The sequence below is a fragment of the Enoplosus armatus genome, chromosome 16 (genome assembly GCF_043641665.1).
Source record: "Enoplosus armatus isolate fEnoArm2 chromosome 16, fEnoArm2.hap1, whole genome shotgun sequence".
Classification (NCBI taxonomy): Eukaryota; Metazoa; Chordata; class Actinopteri; order Centrarchiformes; family Enoplosidae; genus Enoplosus; species Enoplosus armatus.
This window is the reverse complement of record NC_092195.1, coordinates 2,541,344-2,563,672: the sequence shown is the minus strand read 5'-3', so window position 1 is coordinate 2,563,672 and position 22,329 is coordinate 2,541,344. Positions and strand designations below refer to the sequence as shown.

At 45.4% G+C, this 22,329-nt stretch overlaps 2 protein-coding genes across 3 annotated transcripts in view; one reads left to right on the top strand and one right to left on the bottom strand.

Moving 5' to 3' along the window:
- Positions 1-4,289: 4,289 nt before the first annotated feature.
- sf3a3 (splicing factor 3a, subunit 3) lies at positions 4,290-9,861 on the bottom strand. Of its 2 annotated transcripts, XM_070921506.1 has the most exons (17): positions 9,725-9,861; positions 9,566-9,613; positions 8,910-8,962; positions 8,582-8,687; positions 8,414-8,486; positions 7,789-7,880; positions 7,603-7,685; positions 7,297-7,435; positions 7,088-7,156; positions 6,912-6,979; positions 6,180-6,287; positions 6,012-6,081; positions 5,739-5,903; positions 5,074-5,184; positions 4,833-4,923; positions 4,683-4,738; positions 4,290-4,580 (listed from the first exon to the last, which is right to left on the bottom strand). In XM_070921506.1, the coding sequence occupies exons 1-17, from the start codon at positions 9,818-9,820 to the stop codon at positions 4,503-4,505; spliced, it is 1,506 nt and encodes a 501-aa protein (XP_070777607.1). In that variant the 5' UTR covers positions 9,821-9,861; the 3' UTR covers positions 4,290-4,502. The 2 variants fall into 2 exon arrangements, with proteins under 2 accessions (XP_070777607.1, XP_070777608.1); XM_070921507.1 differs by lacking the exons at positions 8,582-8,687; positions 8,910-8,962.
- Positions 9,862-10,907: 1,046 nt separating this feature from the next.
- LOC139299476 (ubiquitin-conjugating enzyme E2 E2-like) overlaps positions 10,908-22,329 on the top strand; it is a 48,943-nt gene continuing 37,521 nt past the window's right edge. Inside the window, exons 1-3 of the mRNA XM_070922384.1 lie at positions 10,908-11,015; positions 13,442-13,639; positions 17,076-17,126. Of these exons, the coding sequence (XP_070778485.1) occupies positions 13,449-13,639; positions 17,076-17,126 (242 nt within the window). The 5' untranslated portion in view covers positions 10,908-11,015; positions 13,442-13,448. The remainder of the gene's footprint in view (positions 11,016-13,441; positions 13,640-17,075; positions 17,127-22,329) is intronic.

The window sequence follows — 22,329 nt, the reverse complement described above, 5'->3', positions numbered from 1 at the left end:
ATGTAATATAAAAGGTACAACAGTAACAGGCACACATTCAATCAGGTAGTACCTCTAAATTAGCGAAATAGGAAATAAAGGGTTGCCATTTGTGAAAAAAATTGACTGTACATCCTCTCAACGTATATTTAATTTTCTCAAGTTTAAAAAAAAACATGACGTCTTTAAGCCACCGGGAAATAGATGGATATTTAGCAGACTTCCAATGCAACAATAATAAATGTCTTGCTAGTAAGGATGTGAAAGCTATAATATCCTTTTGTGTAGAGTTAAATGCAAGTGAGGGGTCAGGAATCCCAAATATAGCAATCAGAGGGCAAGGTTGGATATTTACCCCAAGAACAGTGGACATAATAGAAAAATACCCCGCACAGTAACCTTAGCCCAGTCTACTTTCAGTGACTCTGTTAGCTTGGCCTCCATCTAAATGGTTGTTTTCCTGGAAGACTTTGGATGGCTCAATTAAATTTTCATCTTTTCCTCTTCGAAATCAAAGAAGATCGCCAATCTGCAGCAGGAGGGGAGTAGTCGGTCCCCCTTCATCATCACCTCCATCTCTTCCGAGTTTTATTATGTTTTCCTTTGTTCAGTTCAACGCCCAGTCATTTTCAAGATGAATCCGTTTTCGCTGAGAATTTCTGTATTGAAATAAATGTTTACATTTGGATTATTTGAGATATAAACCTGATCGTGACCCTAGCGTCTTTTTTGATTGAAATGCACGGCCAGTGGGAAACACGGCATCCGAACTAAGTGAAAGTGTCAGAAGTCAAACTCTTATTCTGGGCAAAGAGGAGCTTTCTCAGCGTCAAGTCATGGCTAGACTAAAGGTTTCTAATGGGGCAGTGCAGGGAACTCTAAGACAGCTCATTAATTAGGAATTCTCTCCACAATATCCCTGTGGAAACATAGCTATTCCAGGGTGTGTGTGTGGTTGCACACAGCCCTTGATATTAATATCAGATGTCAAAAATGCTTGTACATTGTTTTCTCATTTCGTTTAGCCTGCACATTTAAAGAAGAATTCATGTTTTTAATGTTTTGTCGGTACGGATATCAGAACAGACGTGTCTTTTATTGGCCCACCAAGGACGTCATGAGTCTATGCAATAATAAATCCTGTACTCGTAAAACCACAGTAAAGACAATTCAGTGCAGCGCAGAACTCCACTGTAGAGGGGTGTCTCCGCCCGGCTTCGGACCGGGAACAGTAGAGTTTGACTCCCTTAACTTTTTTTCCATTCGTTCCCTTTGGCAGTTCTTCATTAAAATGACGGTAAGTTAATCAATAAGCATTTCAAACAGAGCCTTACAATATTTGCTTTCCTCCTGATGATATGATGATATGATGAGATTGTAAGACGCTGTACAGAACATGAGTGTGTTTTGTTTTCAATGCATGCAAACTCAACAGCGATAAGAGAAAAGCTTTCATTACTGAACTGGTACTTTATTTTAGAATTCGGGCCTGCTGAGCCTAACGCTCTTGGATACAAGAGCCCCATCTGGTGGAGGTTACAAGCACCACCAAGAAACACATCATTAATGGATGTAATAGTAAATTGAATGGCGGGGGACGGGGGGGAGGTTAACTATACCCTCCTGATGTCCTGATGTGGTGATCCTCATGTGGTAAAGAAGCAGAATTGTAGGAAATGAACACGTTAACACAGTCTGCATACCCAGCGGTGGACGGCAAGTACAGTTCCTCACGTACTTGTACTTTACTTGAGTATTTCTATTTTCTGCTACCGTACTATTCCACTACTATTCAGATACTTTATGTATTTTAAATACATTAACTCCTCTATATTGACAATAAAAATTGATTTAAGATGGACTAACAGAGTACAGAGAACTGTCAAACTAATACCTTGTGTCCTGTAGTGGCTTGGAGTGAATAAATACATGCCTGTAAGAAAACACCTTTTTAAAAAGCCTGTTTACAGTGAAGCTGATAACACCTCTTATGTAACCATCACTGCAATGCAACCACGGCATCGGGCCCGGAGATGATCTCAGAGCTACACACTGTTGACAGGGGTGTTCAAACGCACGCCCTACGTTTTTCCAAGTCTGTTCAATTCAGTTTTGTTAGTGCTAATGTGAATGTGCGGACCTCACCAAAGCAGCCGTAGTCTATCGTTTACGCCAGCGACTGGGGGTGTCGGGGGTACTCTGAGGTCACCCGATGAGGTTAAGAGTGTCGAATGGAATTCAGACCTGTGCCCAGATGCCTATATGGTATCTATATGATGACACGGACAGATACTGCACAAGTTGAGACTGGCTGTTAGTTTCATGAGCACAGACATATACGTACACATACGTGACTCTGACCCGCCACATCGTATATATTCCTTGATTGGATGATTATGATTATTATTTAATATGCTGCTTTAATGCAGCCGGTAATGGTAGGGCTCATTTGTTTTATATATGTATATGTGTATATATATATACACACTGCTCGGTGGCTTGTTCATTTCACAAATGAGTATCATTAATCGGAATCTGCAAAGTAACTCGTAACTGCAGTCATCAAATAAATGTAGTGGAGTTAAAACGTACAACATTTGCCACTGCAATGGAGAGGTGTAGGAAGTAGAAAGCAACAGACAATGGAAATGCAGGCAGAATGCGTGACGAGTCCATCTGCACAGGAAAAGTTTGGGAAGAAAAGATGGCGACTGGGCCATTTTTCAGAAGATGCATGAAATGTATATATATATTATTTATATATATATATATTTTTTGTAACCATGGTGACGACGGAGCAATTTGGAGAACTATTAGGGGCAGACGTGCAGGCGTAAACAATCTGTTTGGAGGGGAGTAGAGGAAGGTATTCATCTGCTGTGTCCTACTTGGAACACTAGATATATTCTCTTGCTATTGTGGTGTGTTGAACTTACCATTGGACCGACAGGCGATGAGCTAATGGACATCAGCTGTCACTGGTTGCGCGGCTGCGGGGGGAGGTTGGGTAACCTAGGGAGCGTGCTGTTGTGCTGTGTGGCTGCGTTCACTTCTTGGGGGGGGGGGGTCATTCGCACCTGGTTAGGGGCATGAAGACAGATACGACGGGGAGGAGGGCAAGCCGCCGGGCGCCGCCACTCTCTGCGTCCCTGTCTGTTTCTGCTGTGCCGTCTGACGAAGCCGCGGTCCCCCGGGGAGTTGGACGGTGACCCAAGCATAGACCCCGGGGAGGGGGGGTCTTGGACCCTGTTTTTGAATGACGTTAATGTAATAAAGACTGTCGTTTTGCCTGTTATTCTCTGTGGTTGAGTGGTGTTTGTTCTGAGGCCTCCAGGCTACTTCCATAGTTGGTGCTGGGCCCGCTGCTGCCGTATCCAGGTGTTAGCTGCCAGCTAGCTTGTTAGCGTTAGCGTGCCGGGCAAAATGCTTGAGCAAACATTACCTGCGCTGCCAGGTGTAGTTTTACGAACACAACACCAAGAGTCGGCTTCAGCTCCAGAGCTGGCAGAAAGGCCCACAAGGGGCTGCTGCTTGACATATTTAGTCGCCAGAGTTTTCAGGTAAGCTAGCCAGCCGCCACTTAGCCAGCCCTCTCCACTGCACCACTGAGAGCACTCACAAGCGCTGGACCTATCAGTGCTCTGGACGTACACGTACGCCGCCATCTCATTAGCATACAAGCTTCAGGAAGTGGTGAAGAAAATAATGTGATGGGTAATAGGTAATGTGTGCCAAAACCCCAAAAATAGTTGTAATAAAATCTAAAATAGAATAGAATAAAATAAAATGAGCAAGTGAAATATTGTTGGTGTCAACTGTAATTTGAAAAGACCATTTGAAATGTTTAATTTGTTATTTTATTCCTTAAATACCACAAAACATGAGGCCAAAAAAAAAGCACCCTTATTACACTTTATGATAAGGATACAAAACATGTACTTACGTAATGCTCGACTCGAGATTTAATGCAGGATGCATCATGAATTGCTCGCCATTAACAAATGATCAAGTCACTATGAGTTTGTCATTAAAGATCGCCTCAGGACACGTATTAAAACATACACGCAAATAGTCTGCTCGAAACAGTAATGTGCGTTCGTTTTCGCGGAAAAAGAAAAGTACAATTTCCACATTAAAATCCTTTAAGTCATTCCTTCATCGTTGAATACCATTAAACATCTGTGTGAAATTTTGTCATAATCACCGCGTCAGCTCTTGAGTTCTGGCCATTGAGGTCATTGTGAGGGACACGGACAGAAATCCTTCTAGAAACCAGACTCCATAGAACAAAAACAAAAAAAACAGCACAGTGACAAAAGTACTCAGTTTATTAGAATGATCAATGGCTGCCACATTACAAAGTTGTCAAAGGAAAAGGAATGAGGGTGGGCTGCAGTCTGTAAAACAACATTAATACTTACAAATAAAAAGAAGAAAGGGTGATAAAAAATATAGCAAATCTTAAAGAGGACGCTCGTTAGATGTTACGTTTTTTTTCTCCACGTGTTCATATTCTCCTCAGTCTACAGCAGGCCTTGTCTCTTCAGATCCTCATAGGTCTTCTTGTTGACCACATTTCCACTCGAGTCCTCATACTCTTCCTGAAAAACACACACACACAAGTAGTGGAATGAGTATGTATATTACAACTAGGGAGCATCATTTCCCAATCAGCTGTCCTGATTCCACCCTCTCAGACTCACCTCTGTGTCTGGCTGCCACCGCTCCGATGCCTTCTGGGACTTCAGCTTGGCCCACACTGGAGGAACAAACAAACACGTAAAACGCTTATTGAAACCAACTCCCAAAATTCTTCACAATCCAGACGTTCGTAACCAGATGGGGACTCTTACAAGAGACGGCGTCCTCAATCTGTGTGACGTTGGCAAAGTGAGCGGTGTTGGGGATTCCGAGACAGCGCATACCGTGAGCATGCCGCCATTCCTACAAACACAAGACACGCTTCAGTGGCAGAAGAACACACTTGATGCCATAAGCAATGTACTATGTTGATGTCACTGGCTGATTTTGATGAGATGACCCGAGGATGGTCACTGAATCCAACAGAGAGTCCTTGATAAAATAACGACATACCGCAAAGTGCCTCTGGAAGGCTTTGGGTCCCCTGTACGTGTAGTTCCCACAGATCTCACAGTTGTAGTTGATGTTCAGCCCGTGGAGTTTATAGAGCCAGTATGGGATTGGCTGGAGGGGGGGGGGCAGCAGTCAGCAAACACAAGTCAAATGTGTAGCAAGTACAAACACAACAGTGTGCAGCCAGGATTTAACACAAATCCAACCCAAACGATGTCAATACAGAAGGATAAAATGCTTTCTGAAAGGTACTGCATCAAAGAGGCCCGGGGATTTAATATTGCAGACAGATTAAAATGCCAAAATCAAACCAGCTGCACGAGATATCATGACTTTTAGTCCCTAGCATGAGTAAAGCTCAAAGTAACTCTGGATCCCACATTTACCATAATGCAACCAGTAGCATATTTAGCATGAGGTAGCTGTAATCTAGTAATTTGATTGTAATTTGGATTTGAGTTCACTAAATCAATATCAGCTAATAAGCCTTTCTTATTCCTTTAAAACTGCATTCAGGACCTGTTTAGTTCAATCATGTGTCCCATACTGACACTGTTACACAGCCCACTGAGCCACATGGCCCTGCTAAATGTGCTCTATAAAGCAAATGGACTTGATTTGACCCGAAAGGCGCTTTTGAGCCTCGCGGAAGTGTTTCACCGCACCTTGCCGTCCCAGCCCAGCGGCAGGTTCTTGGGGTTGTAGATGATCTCGTTGTCCTCGTCTTCGCTCTCACTCTCGCTGAGCTGCTCCTCCTCCTCCTCCTCGCGCTCCTCTCCGGTGCGGGCCTGCTTCCTCTGGACGTTCTCGTGGGTCAGTTGCCTCTGCTCCTGTAACCGCCGGTGACATAGACAGCCGTCATTACAGCCAACTCTCCAAAGCTAGGTAACGGTTTTATTAAAAAAAAACAACCGCTGGCTCCAGATATATCCACTCACCCCGAGGATCTCCACGTACTCATAGACCTGGGCCTCCAGGAAGGCAATTTCCTTGTTACGCTCCGTGTCTCTGCAGAAGTGATGGACGGATATTGTTAGGAATTGTATGAACGAACGCTATCATGAAGACGCTGTCAGCATCGGACCGGAGTTTTAACACCCACTTACTTTTTAGGGCCTTTGGCTTTGGGATTCTTGGCAAATAGTGAAGGGTCCAGTGATTCCAGGGATTTGCCTTTAGTGCTGAAGAGTCTCTGAGCCCTCTCCTCCAGAGTCCTGTCCAACACACAGAACCACAGTCCATCAGCCGTCCTGACTGCAGGACGTGCTCCACACTTGTTGTTGATATTAATATCTATTCCCAATCTTGCACACCCCGGGGTTCCTCGTTTTAACTGTACATTTTTAATAGTGTTTTATAAAACAAAACGGGACATTTACATGAACTACATTTTGCGAACACAAAAACAATATAAATACTGTTAGACAGCTCACAGGTGCTGGTTGCCACAGTAACACAATATGCTTGTTTTTTTTGGTAAAAGCAGTCAGAAATAGGGGGCAAAAGGTGCCAAGTAAACTCATGTAAGAGTCTGTAAAAACCTTAAATGTAAGCTAAATTTAGAATAGATTTTACGACTTAGCATAATGAACAACGCCATCAGAACACACTGCCGACAGGAACTACAGCCTGGAAACTACAATTTGACTTCCTGCCATTGAAAAGTAAGTAAAGTAGAAAAGTACTTCAAACAAGGTTCCCAGGTTGACCTCCACTGTGCATATTGTAATCCTTTATTTTGCTATTATCCCCTGCACTGTTTGAATGCGCTGTGGTTGTTGTGGTTGTCCTTGTACCAAAAATTATTACTGCTTTATCATTACTGCAAACGTGCTCACCCTCCGCATTTCAGTCCCAACGCCATGAGGGCGGATTTCAATCTGTCCAGACCCAAGGAAGCCAACTCCTGTGCAAAAGGATGACAGAAGAACACATGAGCAGAAGCATGGGGGAGCAACATTCGGTATTAATATTAAAATGCTAAATCTTCAAGTATGAGCACTTAATGTCTCACCTCCCAAGAGGAAAAGGCAGAGAGGTCCAGGTGAGCTCCGGCGTGTGTCAAAGCACTGCTTGTCTCTTTCTAAAGTCCAAAGAACCAGATTAAGGAAGAAAAAAAACAACAACAACAACAACAACAACACATCAGGTTAGAGGCGATGAAGAAGAACCAAAACTCCGACCATCACCACATGTAAAGAATCTGTCAGGGGGGGAACTCACGGGCCAGCCTGGAAAGGTCCCGTTCTCCCATTTTTTCTCAAAGTCTGACAGCACTTTGCCGTAGAGCTCGTTCTGGTCCAGCAGAGGTTTGACCCGGTCTGTGTAGTCCTGTAGATACTCCAGCAGCATTTCCAAATACCTGCATCCAACAGTGCAATACATTCACATCTACACATCAGTGTTTAGGTGTTAGCTGTATGTTACTGAAGACTTTCTGGCTAACATGGGTCCATTTCCTTGTCTTAAGTGTTGAATATATACTCTACTTAAAGTTCTGCACGCGTGTTAGCAGCATGATGGACCTACTTTTTGTATTCTGCATTCTTCCTGTCCTTGGGGATGTCAAACAGTTGATCGAATGAAGACAGGAAAGTGATGTACTCCAGTTTCTGTAGAAAAACAACATTGAGAGTGGTTTAAATAAAAATTAAAAAAATCAATAAATAGGTTCAGTTTGGAGGTGAAAAATGAATTATGCAGAAGGATCATAACCTCAGCTCCCTTCAGGTTGATGTACTTCAGGTAGCAGTCGTGGAGATCAAGGTAGCGGCCGTATCCTTCCTCATCGGTGAACTCCACCAGGTCTGTGGAGGGAAGATGCACAGAGTTCACTCAATCGTCCAGTACAGATCTGGGGCCTGTCTCATAAAACCAGATCAGCGTGTTTGTTTATTTTGACATTTGGTTTTAAATCAGGTCCTGATTTCAGATCATTTCTGATGGAAATGGCCTTGTAATAACTGTTTATTATACTGTCACCCTAGACTTCCATACAGACAATATGTAATAAAGAATTATCAGAAATGGCAGGTAAGTTAGATATTTGACCACACTGACCAGTGATATCATAAAGAGAAGATGTATTGCAGCTCATGAATAGCTCTGAGTTTCTTCAAAGCTATCCTGGCTGTAACCGCGCTAGTGTAGACTGCTGGACTGGAAGATCTTGGTTTTATGAGAGCCAGCTGATAAACGCCGCAGTTAGGACCAGTTATAGTTAGGAGGCACCAGTGTGTGGTGAAGCCAACCATGACAAAGACCAGGTTAAACTCCTGATGTGAGACAGAGCCTATTAAAATGAAACTGCAACAAACATTTGAGCTGTATGTAGACCTACTCTGAGCCTCCTCGCTGGGGTTGTCTCTGGCCTTCATCAGCTCCTCAAACTCTACAGACATGGGAATGGAAATCTACAAGAAACATGTGACAGCATTATTGTTGACATTCCGTTTCAAAAAGGTTTTACATAGTCTATTTTATCCGTTTACAAGTTTAGGTTAGCCACCTCATTTGGGTGCTTTCTGTGAAACTCCTTTATCTGTTTCAGTCTGTTGTAGAACTCAGCAAACTCGTTTGGTCCGGAGATGGCAGCAAGTTCATCCCTTCTCATTCTGTCGACGAGAAAAAGACTGGTTAAGGGACAAATCCTCATGCAATAATTATTATGATAATAATTATGAAGTTATTATGAGTAACATTCCTGTTTCCAAGTTGATAGAAAAGAGACATTCTGAAAGCAACGTCCGTGAAACTTTTCACACAACAGATATTGGGTTTAACAACTCAAAGCACCACAATCTCTCAACAACATCTGTCATTTGGAGAAGACTCACCCATCTTTGTCTTCATAGGAGTCTCTGAGGTTCGCGCTCACTTCCATATACCTCTGTCAAAAGATAAACAGAGTGTCTTTGTTTTCATGTTCAACATTAAAACACACTACTGTCCCTCAACATCTAACAGGACATTGCTGTTTTGTTTACCAGCAAAGTTTGACTTACGTGCACCTCTGAATTGCTGGGCTCAGGTGTTCTATTAAATGTTGTGCACAAAGAAGTGATTTTAATGTATACAATTTCTATAGTGTCTATATCCGGTTGCCAATGAGCACTGTTGTGAAAGGTCACATTTTGGTGGAGTTAACCAATCACAGGAATATAACTGCATTAAGACCCGGATCACTTATATGCCGAATGTTCCAGCAGACCCTACCAATCGATATGCTATTATATGTTAAATAAATGCAAGCATATTTATGAATTTAAAATGAAAGGTGCGTTTAACTGATGGTTAAACTGGTGGAAATTCTTTGACACGCTATTCCCGGGAGTGCTACCCGCGGGAACATGTAGTTACGTTGTTTGTCTCTAGTCTTTAAAACGTAGTTAATGGAAGTAATGGCAGAAATGTTGCCTTGTGGACGATATTTCTGAGCTAACGTTAGCCAGCCGGCGCTAGCCGTTGAAAACAAATCAGAACTCTCGCTTACATCCAACATTGCTCTTGTTCGATGGTCAGAGTTAATCTGCTCCCGCAGCTGTCAGAAAAAGAAACGAGATAAGGTCAAGTTTAAGTCAACTTGCAGATGTTTGCCATGTTTGCAGTATTGGTTAGCAACAGTGCTAATGCTAGCATAAAGCGGACTTACCGTGGACTTCTTGTGTAACATTTCTTTTGTTTTAGCGTCCATTAGCCTCTCTTTCTCTTCGTGATAGCGACGCTGTTGCTCTAAAATAGTCTCCATTTTTTTTAATATAAATGTGTCGCACGTTTACTAAATACAAGATAAAGCTTCTAACTAGTTAGCACAAAAATGAAATGACCCCCGCCGAATCTGCTACGTTTGTTTTCAATGGCGCATGTTGAGCAGCTAGCGTCCGCCACAGTACTCGGCGTAGGGAAACATCGTCCAGTTAAAAGGTTCCGCAGTGCTTGACTTGGTCGACACAACACATGAACAGTAATTTTAAAATGTCAGTGAATTAGCTTACACGAGAAATGTGATACAGATAGTCATAGAATGACCAATATGGAGGAAATAGTGTCTTCATTTAGTTACTTATGTATAGTAACTTCGTATATTTAGGGGTCTGCCAGAGGTGTTTTAAAGCCACTGTTCATTTAAACTGTATTAACTAGCCCCAATGTTTTAGAGGAATCGAATAATGGGGCAGCGGTCAACATCCCTCCCGACAGCTGCAGGTCTCCACGGCACAGACATCATTACCAACTCCATTGCTGTAATGGGGCTCCGCGCGTCTGAGCGCCTGGACCATAAATCATTACCATCTAGGAAATTGCCTCTTAAATCCTACGGCACACACTCTTCAAACACGATGGACGGGGGGAGCCCACACTGTATTCCTCTCTTTTGCACTTCCTTTGTAGTCTACACTATCATCAAAGCCTGCCACAACGCTTGAGAGAGCACACATTTCGCGCGGACTCGCTTGGGAGCGCGCACGGAGGCGGTCTGATTTGTCAAGTTGCGGCAAACGAAAGGAGAAATCGGAACTGGGGAACCTCTTGCCTAAACATAAAAGACTTACTAGACGTTTGGTGAGAAGAGTAAGCGGTCTACTGGGGCGTATGGCATTCAAGGGCTACATACATTATATACATTAATAAGCTGGCATAGATAATGGATGTGGCAGTGAGAAAGTAAAAAAAAAAAAATAGTACTGTATATTTATCTCCTAAGGTTCTGCTTCTCTTGGAAGAAAAAAAAAAACGTGAGAAAGGTGGGCTTTTATTTTGCCCGCCGAAACCGGAAACGAGGCGTGTAACGATGGCCACCTTGACAGTCGCGGTTTGGCACATTCTCTCAGTCAGAGCAACGGACGGAAAGGAGCGGACAGCCAGTGTGACGGATTACGGAATATACAGTGGACATTATAACACATTTCTCCCGCCGCCGTGCGCCCAGCCTGCTTATAAAGGTGAGCCGCCCGCCTTCTTCTCTACAAATTCAACTCGACAAATGGAATACAGGTTTAATACGTTATCTTCTAGAGGGAGGGGGCGGTGGTGGTTGGGGAAGAGACGGGGGGGTGGGGGGTGGGGGTGGGGGGCATCCATTCTGTCTTTTGTGCTGGAGCAGAATTGCCAGTGGTCAGCTCGAGCTCCGACACCGGATAGGCTAGGTATCTGATAAGTGTGCCTCGGAGCCTCACCTCGGTCTATCTACATCAAGATGTCTCACACCGAGGCTGTCTTGCTGTTAACTCCTCGCTGACAGCCAGCGAGCCCGGGGACCGGGTCGGTGAGTGCTCGGGGGTACTCAACGTTAGCCCGGTACGCTCCTTTTGCTGTACGGTGCGTCGTAGACAGAGAACGTCTCCCCGAACTCCGTCCGAAATATCAACAATTTTAAACCTCCTCCTCTTTAGCCGTGTGTGTATGCTTCACGGGCATGCCGTAATAGACCCTTTAAAAACCGCTAATAGCCGCTGTATCATTCGGTGTACACCCATTGCACCAAACGGCACTTGAGTCCAATAAAATGGAAACTTCTGCAATAGCTCGCCAAGTAGTCCCACAACCTCTTTCCACTGAAGTACGCAAAAAAAAAACGAACAGTGCAAACCAAATGTAAAAGTTGAAATGTCCCTTTAAAAAAGAAGAAGAAGAAGAAAGAGCTGGGTTGTTTATTACACCTTTACTCCATAAACTGAGAAAAGGTCTAAAGTAAAGTCAAATGTCACGACGTGTTTGCCGAAAAGAGGTGCTGCGTTTACCGCAGTGCTTGAAGTGAATGTGACATGCTGGTTCTCCACGATGAAGGGAAGGGGGGGAGGGTGTATTGGGATTGTGGGTTTTTCTCTCTGGGGTGTGATTCTTTCTGTAGGGCTGCTCAATAACACACAGTAAGGAAAGATTCACCTATGGTTGATAGTTATGGTTGAGGTGTTTTGACAGTTTCAGACTTGATGGGGAGGGGGGGGGGGGGGGGGTTAGAACATCTGGCTAATCTCTTGTTTATCTACTGCTCTGTCTGTTAACTTTCTGCGTGTTTGTCCTCGCCTGGCAACTGGAAATGCGCTGTTTCCCCCATGATAGAAGAGAGGATCCCACTCGCTGGAGCACGCACATGTCATAACCTTTGAAATGATGCCCCTCTGTGTCATCCCAACCCACATAGCCACGGAAAATGCAGTTAATTGCATCAGATAGCCTGCGTGCAGTGGCTGTCTGTCAGGCATCAGGAGCCGGGTCAGCTGGCCAAAGCCGCTGTCATGTTTATTGAACAATCTGCCCTTACTTCTGTCCAATTTGATATTCATTTCAGCTCAACGGCGTGCAGCAAAACACTCACGCTCACTCGCCTGGATCATCCATTTTTCATACCGGACCTGGGGGATGTAAATAGAGGCATTCACCTTGAGGTTCGCACACACACACATACACTCTCTCTCTCTCACACACACATGCGCGCAGTGATGGAGGGATTGGATATTTAGTGAACATGACCTTGTAGGTGTCTTTTCATTATTGAGATTGGAGGCCTGTGACAAGCAGCTCAACTTGGCCGATTCCCGAGGGTGCGCGGTGAAAGATCTGAGGTCTGCGTGGGGTGTCACTCTGGAGGGGGAGGCAGAATCACCCCCTCCAGACGAGGAGTGACCTCGGTAGGGCTGCAATCAACGATTATTTTCATTATTGATTAACTTAATTCTTCTCTTTATTAATTGTTTGGGCTGTAAATTGTCCGCAAGCAGTGGACATTTGTGAAAAGTGGCCATCGAAATGTGCCATTTTGCCCAACCAACCATCCAAAACTCAAAAGATATTTGTGTCCCGTCATAGAAGACTGATCAAAACCAGAAACTCGCCGATTCGTTTTCTGTCGATAGCTCGGAGAGAGATGACAGGAAACGACACGCAAAACAAAGGCTGGAGTCGAAGCAGAGACCCCCTCGGCCAGGGGGATGCCCCCTCGACTTATTGTTGAAGTTCCTTTTATTGAGCAAGCACGCCCAACCCTCGCTGTGAGGGTTTGCCACTGTTCTCAGTACCTTTCGGGTTGTGGGCTGGTTGGAGTTGGTTCAGTTTTCACGGAGCTGTTTTTCATCATTTCCTCCACAGGCCTTTTAGTGCTTGCAAATCAATCAATAAAGAAGAATGATAGCAAACCGATTATCCTGCAATGGGAATAATCATCAGTCAACCAGCCACAATTACAATGGGGTCCAATGTGCTCCACAGTTCTAATTCAAACAGAGCAGCATTGGTGTTCATCCAGATGAAGGACCTGGCGGTAAAGATGCAGAAAACCTTTTTGTAGGTGAGTATGTCTTTGCGTGTTCAGTATGTATGCATAACACTGTGTGTGTGTGTGTGTGTGTGTGTGTGTGTGTGTGTGCAGCGTCAGCATGTCCAGCGAGGTGCAGCAGAGGCCGGACGACAGCCCCAACACCAGCGGGGGAAGCTCGGACGCCGAGCAGAGGGAGGCGGCTCCTCCGGAGCAGCCGGGCCCCGAGCAGCGGGACCAGACTCAGCCCAAAAAGAAGGAGGCCAAAATCTCCAGCAAGACCGCCGCCAAGCTCTCCACCAGCGCCAAAAGGTAGACGCGCTACACTGGCCCTCCTCTGCTGGGCGCGTGCCCACGCCGTCCCCGGTGGCTCTGTTTGAGCTGTTCGAGTGCCCCTCTGTCCCGTACTCATGTTGTGCTTTTGATTTCTGCATCTTTGGTGCTCAGCACTCACCGCCGCGCTGCGTTCTGGCCTTCCCCAGAGCAGTCAGAGCAGCTAGGCTGCCATTTTCCAGTGCTGAGACTACGAGTTGATTGATTGTTAGTTGATCAGTGGGAAAAGTAGCAGTTCAGCTCCGATAAATGTGCTGCAGGCCGAAATACCAAACAGTCTCAGCTTCTCACATGTAAGCAGATGTGCTGCTTTTCTCTCTTTTACATCTTATGTAACTGAGTCCTCCTGTGTTTTGGACCGTTGGTTAGACAAAACAAGATGCTGGAGAATGTCACCTGGGGCTCTGTGAAAACATAACGGGGACATTTCCTGGTAACAGTTCATTGATTCATTGAGAAAATAGCCCAGAAATGAATCAATAAGGAAAACAGCCATTAGTTACTGTGCTAAGTTACTGACTTGCATTTAATTTGATGAAACAAACTACTGGGCATAAAAGCATCACCTCCTAACACCTATACCACTAAATAGTGACTAAATAGTTATTGTTTGTTTATTGAATGTCTTGTGGTCAAATCTTAGTACAAGTGAACACCAGTTATATGTGTCTTCTGTGAGTTATTCTAAGGAAGCACTGAAAGGGGAGCTTTAAATATGTTATTTTTACTCACAAATGTGCCCCATTTACATATGTGTGTGAAGGCTGGGGGTATGCTTGAAACAATCTTCTAGAGGGCTTAGGTGCTGTGCGGCCGTTTGGGGCGGTCATGGTAGCTAACAGTCACAATTAGTGTAATGCCCCTGACTTCAGTTTGAAATAAATACAGCGTCAGAGATGGCTGCGATCATAAAAAAATAAGGACCTTCGGCGGAGGGTTACCCCTTAATGGGAAGGTTGACAGGTACAGTGTTGTGTAGTTGCTCTCCGCAGTAAGTCATTAGACGCTCCACACACGAGCCAAAGCTGGCGTTTCCCATTCGAAAACCCACGTTCAGATGATGCCAACTTATTTGCATTTGTCGAGGCACGCAGGATGTAATAGTTTGGTGCTTGCAGTGGCTCAAGGGATTATGGAATGCACTGAGCTGCGGGACATTAGAGAAAGCAAGTGTTGGGTTAAAGACGCACGAGCCCCCCCACCCACCCACCCACTCTGGATTCCCCCGGCCTTGTTCGTTGCACCGCTCTCCCTAACAGGTCCCCAGCTCCAGCCGTCAAAATGTGCCACCTCAGGAAGCACTGCGGATAAAATTACACAGCGCGCACTCGAGCTGAGAATGACTCCATAACCGTGGAGATTGTATTACAGGCTCCTTTGCAAATATATGTCTTTTTTTTTCTCCCCCCTCCTTCCCAGAGTGAGTCGTGCGCTGTCCTTTCTCCACCGAGGGGGGTTTAAAGGCTACTCTCACCCTGTTCTGTGCCATCAACCTATGATGCCATTCCAATCTTTGTCGGCCCCCCAGTTTGTGCTTTTCTGCTTGTTGTTCTTTTGCACGCAAGACAACGTGCATTTCAATCACAGCATACCCAGTGGCCTTTAACAGCCAATGATGTCGTTTTTTTTTTTTTTGTCTTTCGGCTATTTTTGTTTCGGAGGGGCTTTTAGCTGGTTCACACCAGGGGCCGGTGCAGCTATATGGCGACCAGTGAGCTGCCAGACAGCCCGTGGCACACGTGTAAAATGGCAGCATGGCAAGTGAAGGTGTAAGAGGGTGAACTGTCAAATTTGGCCGCAATCTGTGGGATTAATGTGGCCGCGACGCCGTTGAGGCCTTTTTAAAACGGAGCAAAATCAATTCATTTCAATGGGGTCGCCACAATCATGTGCTAATGCTACTTGTGTGTGTGTGTGATTGAACACGTGCCGTGTTAGATAGCCACTACTAGTCTACTACTAAACATTCACCCCTTAAAAGTAATTTTACTGGCTTGCAGCGTGTTGCTTACTACATACTACACACTCAAGCTGTCCATATAGAAGCTATCACGGCAGACAGAAGGACAGGCTTGTAGCGGACGAGACAATTTGGACATGATAGTAACTCTCTGATTTGGGAAACACTTCTCATGTAACTGGGTTTTTTCTTGTTGATAATTTACACCTGTCAGACATACGATAAGAACCCTGAAAGGTAAATGGGTAAGAGCTGCATGTCGGTAAACCTGTCATTATCCATACACACGGATAGATGTTATCTCCAGTGCACAGTCAAGTAGCATTTCAACAGGTTTGACAAAAGAGTTGTAGTGTAATGTAACTGAGCCTCACTTTGCTTTCTCACACAGCACATTATGTCAACATCGTCTCCCTCTCTCTTGCAATAGCAAATTATTTTCATGTCCCGGCTAACAAACAGCTGAGTGAACAGACGATCAATAAAAGTAGTCAATTATTTCATTTTTTTGTTTTGACAGCATCTCTGAACATTTGAGCCGTAGCAGGGAAGCATGTGAAAACAAGACGCAAGGGGAATGGAAAAGGGAGAGGGGGTTCTCAATACAGAATACGGCGTGTTCGAACTCGCCTCCTTGGCCGTTGGTGCATGACCTAAAAAAGAAAAATGGCGTAGATGTAAGAAAAGTCATGTTTCAGAGTGGTGAACCCTAACCCTAACCCATGTTGCCATGTCCATGTCTGTTATTGTGACATTGAAGAACCAAACTGTGCAAAGTGCTTTTGCGACGGAATAACTTCACACATCCACGCAGGCACATTAACAGATCAAGAAGGAAATAAATATTTTCCGCGGAAACGTTTTTGGAAAAAGCATGGAAACAGAGACGCATCAAGGCTGCGGTGAGAAATACATTGCTCCCTCATGAGCATCAGAAGCACGGAGGGAACAACAGCAGCATTTATAGCTGACCGAGTGATTTGTAAAGTATAACCCCCCCCGGCTGCTGGGCAAATCACTGGCATAGTTATGTAATGAATACTCCACTAGGGAGAAATCTGACCTCGCTGCGGTCTATTCATTAAACCCTTTTTTTTTAATGTGGAAATGCTCCCAACAGCTTTCCTGAAGAAAGGGGGTGAGGGGCTGGTGCAGGACCGTGATCGGCAGCAACATATCAGATGTGATCCTTTTATCCGACATGCCCCCCACCCCCTTTTTGACATCAGCATCAATTCACGGCGGCAAATATTCAGCCGTGCATCTTGTGTTGCGCGTTGACCGTGCGCGGCCAGGACTTATACCTGTATCCAGCCACAGCGCTCATTAGAAAATCAATGAGGTATTCAGCGTGTACACTTACAGATTGATTTCACAGGCAGGATTTATATAACTGTCTGTGTTTTGTGTGTGTGTGTGTGTGTAAATATAACACCGATCTTCCTCTCGTTTCAGAATCCAGAAAGAGCTAGCAGAGATAACCTTGGACCCGCCGCCAAATTGCAGGTAGGGGCCTGTTGATTGTGTGTGTGTGCGTTTTTTTAAAAAAGGGCCATTGGCTCTGACACCTGAGGCACTCTAGTCTGTTTGTGTGTGTGTGTGTGTGTGTGTGTGTGTGTGTGTGTGTGGATTGTGCCGGCTCAGTGAGTCACATGAATAGCATAGGTAGATTATTGTGCCCCTGTTTGCCCGGGCCTGAGCTTAATGAATGGACCTTGTAAGCAGTCTGAAGCCTGAATCAAGACTTCGGGATGGTAAAGGAAAAAAAATAAGATAAATAAATGTCTGATTGGCAGTGTTTGCCATTAGGATCGCTGTAGCAACGGTGTTGTGTTTGCTCACACTCCCTGAGGGTGGGAAAGGCACTCTGCTGCGGCTCGACTGGTTCGCATGGTTTTATTTCCCCCCAGAGGAAAGGCGGAGGTGCCGTGCGCTCCTGCCCGTCAAGATCTAAGAGTGAGAGCCTTCGTTGCATGTTTTTTTCACTGAGTCAGCATTTTGGTATTCTTCTAAAGCTGGGGGGGGGGGGGGGGGGGGTTTGGCTGCGCAGCCTCGTAGCCAGTGCAGGCAGCAAGTCGCTGAAGTCCAGGCATTTCCTGTGGGGCCGAGAAAGCGAAGGAAACTCACTGATGCATGGATGCTTTCTCGGCCCGGAGGCTGAGAAATGTCGGCCACAGCTGGGCCTAGTCTCTCCAAATCCTTTCACCACATCCTAAAAGTAGCAATCCACCGAATACCGATCCCAGTACCTCAACTCACTGTTCTTTTCCCTAAATTTAAGATCTATAACCCTCACCGTGTGGGAACGTATTGGGATCACTCGTACGCAATGAGCTGAAGGACATACATAGTTCCTCTATAGGGTTTAAATCAGGGGTCCACCGTCCAAGCAGTTTCTCTCCCAGTAATGTGACACCTAAACTCTTACTGAGTGTCCATCTGATACCTGGCATAATGATATTGAACGTCATTTTCGTTTTAATGACGTTAATGAACAAACTGTATTTAATGCGGATCAGTCACATCTGGCCCTTCACCCAAGCTGCTTCATCAGGTCAGTATCAGAGCCGAAACCAATCCACTGGATCGGATTAGTGCTTCCCTACATTTGCTTTCTCCTGTTGCTAAAAGGTCACCGTCAATAAGATGTAACCTCAGTCCTCGTTTTCCGAGTTTTTTTTTAGCTTGTTATGCTTCAAAAGAGCTTCTTAAGAAAGAGTGCAGGAAATGCTCTTTCAGAAAAAAATACATCACCCTGGCGATTTTTGGTATTGCTAGCTAACCTGGGGTGGCGTTGTCAACACTTCTTATTTCACAGTAAAGGTCTACCACGGCCTTCACATGAAGATTTATTTGTTGTGAGACGTGCAGGGATGGATGAGGTATCAGAAGTAGTTTAATGCATCAAAATCAGCTCGCTACTGCAAATGAACAGAGTGGAACATCGCCATGTCAGGCCGACGCCTGGTCCACCCAATGAGGTTAGCGCCTGGGCTGATACCGATCTGGCAGATTGGAATGGTGAATCCCCTTTCCGACCCCCGGCTGTCTTGCCCAAACCTGAGGGGGACCCGTCAAAGCGCCAGACCCAAGGCCAAACAGACCTGATAGCAACTGGGCACAAGCCCGAACCAACCAACCAAAGGACACTGTTTCAAAGCTTTTACGTCAAGGCCACCAGTTTACCAGGTTTCACTATGGACGCATGAGACATGGTCTCATGGAGCCTCCTTGAAAACAGTTTTTCCCATTAGTCAGTTGGGTGAAGACAGTCGTGCCTTCCCCAATGGATTCCATACAATGAGGCATATAGTAAAAATGTATTTGTGAAAACAAAACGCCGCTGGTTTCGGAACGTTACCCCGGGTTTAGGTGTCGGAATCAGTATCGGGAAAGATCATCTCTAAATTCAAGTGATACCCATCCCAAAATTGTCCTGAGACCTGATCTGGTAAGCAATCTCCTCGCCATGTCACCAGTCTGTTCGTCGGCTCCCCGATCTCAAAGACAAGGCTAATCTGTCTGAAGCAAGCCATTATGCTTCCAGAGAAAGGGCCAAACAGCAGGGGGGGGGGGGAGATTTCACGGTCAGACGTTTTTGTGTTGAAAATGACATTTTCGCGTTCCTTGAGAAATGTCCACGCCGAAAGGAGGCCTCGTGACGAATGGATTGAGCTCCTCCGCAGTCAGGAGTCCTCAACCCTAAGTGAAAAATTAGGCCCAGGCTGCTCGAGCGCATTTCAGCGGCAGGCGGAGGTACGAGCCGGCGGAGGCGCTGCGCCACTTGAAATGTAGATTTTCTGTGTTCATACGGCCCCTTGGGGTGTTCGCCTCGCTCTCAACAGCACACGGCTGCGACATCCCTGGTGTTTGATTCAGCCTACATGTTTCACCACAACAGTCCCCGATTCAGCCTGCGATAAGCGAGGCACAATCGCGCACATTGTGAACATTAAAACCTTCTGCTGAGATGAACCCCCCCCCCCCCCCCCCCCCGAAAACCGCGCTGTACCTCCTCGTGCCGCAGTCGTCCGTCGTAAACAAAAGGCTCCACGTCTCCGCCAGCCTTTTCTTCACCTACTAATTGATCTGACAGTGTTAAATAGGCTGTGCTCGCTGAAAGACATCAGATGCGAGGGGTTATGAACGGACGCTGTGATGCAGCTCATTACCCCTCAGGCTTCAGCTACCCCCCCCCCAGAATAAAGCACAGCTCATGATCACAGCCGCTCCTACAAACATCCTCTCTGGCTCATTTTCTGCATTCCCTTCCTCAATAGAAGGAATCCCTCTTGGGAATACAAAAAAACCCACCTTTAACTTTTCCTCAGACAGCGTGTCTCTTGTTTTAGAGAGCATTTGGCTTCATTTTAAAAGGAGTTTTTTTTTTTTTTGCGAGCCATGTGAGGAAATATTTTTCATCATTCTTTTTAATCATCTTTGTCACCCTGCCAGAGAGTAATTAATTGAATGTGACAAGCACTCTGGAAGGGTATGTAAATAGCCCCCCACACCAGACACATTATATTAGCCTGGTGCATGGTCGGCCTTCCTGGCTCTCTGTGTGTGTGTGTGTGTGTGTGTGTGTGTGTGTGTGTGTGTGTTTTCAGTAATTACCATATCCTTTCATGATAGTCCTGGCAGCGTTTTGATAAGAATCCCCCATCGGCTGAGGGGAAACAATGTGTGGATTCCAAGGGGGAATTGGCCACGCTCTCTCGCTCTCCCTCACTATCATTCATGCTCTCTCTCTCTCTCTCTCTCTCTCTCTCTAACCCCAGCAAGACTTTGTGTGTTCCAGAGGAATAACTTCCCGGTGACTATCAGCGAAGATCTTAAGAAATGAAAGCAATACGGCAGGAGAACGTCTCGCTGCAGAGTGGGCCGAATGAGGGAAATGTAAATTCACCCGTGACTATCGGGGCGGTAGATATGATTGACTCAAACACAACGCGGCTTCCATTGTCATCGCCGGCGCCGCGCCGGTTCACTTTCTCAAAGGAGGATGATAGACGCTTAGCTCAGCTTTACTGTGGTGATCTCCATCCGGCTGTCAAAGCAGGCGGAACACACACAGCGGGAATTATTTGTCATTTAGGTGGATGGGAATAAACGCTCTTTGTTCATTTCATAATATTATATGAATGGCAAAAGGTGTTCCTTTAGAAAGTGAGTGGAACTAGAAATGCTGTATTTCATATACGATCCAAAGCTGAAAACAGCCGTGGACGTTCACTAAATGACCTGATCTCAGCCCAGCAATGACATAAATGTCGTGTAGGCTTTATAGGTGTCTCGTAACGGCCTGAATGCCGTTCCAGAGGCAGGAATAACATTCGACAAGTGTAACATCCTGGGCTTTTTTTTTTCTCTGTTCATTTTATGTTACACAGCGGTGCTGTTGTGTTCGGTTTTTGGCTGCACATTGAAGTGATGCAGCCGCCGGCAAAGGAGTGTCAGTGAATGTTCAGGCAGTTTGCGCACGCTGCACTAACTGCTGTGTAGGCCAGTCCGTAACGTAATTGTTGACACAAACATGCAACATGAAGAAGCAACATCCAGCAAGTTTAACAGCTCATTACATGACCAAGAAGTAACCGACCTCCGGGGAGCAATGAAGATGAGGAAACGATATAGATAGATCAATGTTACGATCCAAAGAAAATGAATTGCCAATTATTTTGATAATTAATTGATCGTTTCAGTCCTTTTTCACGCAAAAATGTCAAACGCTCGCTGGTCCCAGCTTCCCAGAGGATTTGCTGCTTTTCTTTGTCCTTTATGATAGTAAATGAAGAGTCTTTGGGGTTTTGGACTGTTGGTCGGACAACAGGAGCAATCTGAAGGCGTCGCTTTGGGCTCTGGGGACATTTTACAGACTAAACGATTCATCGTGACAGTGATCGGCAGATTAATCGACAGTTGCAGCCGTAATTCTATGGCTGACAAAAACAGGGAGTCCTTCCCATTGAATGCTTCTGTGTGGAGGATGGTGTGGTCATGTGGTGAAGAAAGAAACAATGTTTGTGGTTGATATTTTGTGTCAGTAGAGCCCCTTTTTTTAAAATCGAATTCATTGCTCATTTTGGTCCCAAAGTCACATCTGGTCATTGCAGCACATAGGAATGTACAGGAGACGTGCTCTGTGTTCCTGGCCCTGGTCTGGCTAGCTGCTTTTTTTTGTTTTTTTTCCTCAGGATGAAGACCCAAACAGACAACTGTTGTTTTAGTAAGAAGAAAGTCTGTCTTTTCTGTGTCGGTGAGTTATACAGTGTTCCCAGCGGTGGCTCTCATACATCTCTCTCTCTCAGCAGCTGCTACATTTACGAGAACTGTAATGCATCAAAGTCATAAACGGGAGTCCTATATCGGCGCCGTCAAAGACTTCTAGTCTGCTCAAGTGTCTCAACGCAGCCACAAAGGGCGGCATGTAAAGATGTCAGCAGAATGGACGCAGCAGTGACTGACGGAGGCAAAAATGAGCGCGAGGATGTTATTCACTCCTGAGCTGTGCCGCCTGTCAGCTCTCATCCCGCCGCAGTAAACCAATATAACCAGAGCTTTTTACTACAGAGGCGATAAATCCAAAAGCCACAACCAGCGGAAACACGTTCCATCCACAGACGGTGAGGTGTCCTCTGCCAAACAGCAAGATTAGTTTTTAAGTGGGGGGGAGGGGGGCTCGTGGATTAAGTGGCATTGTTAGCCA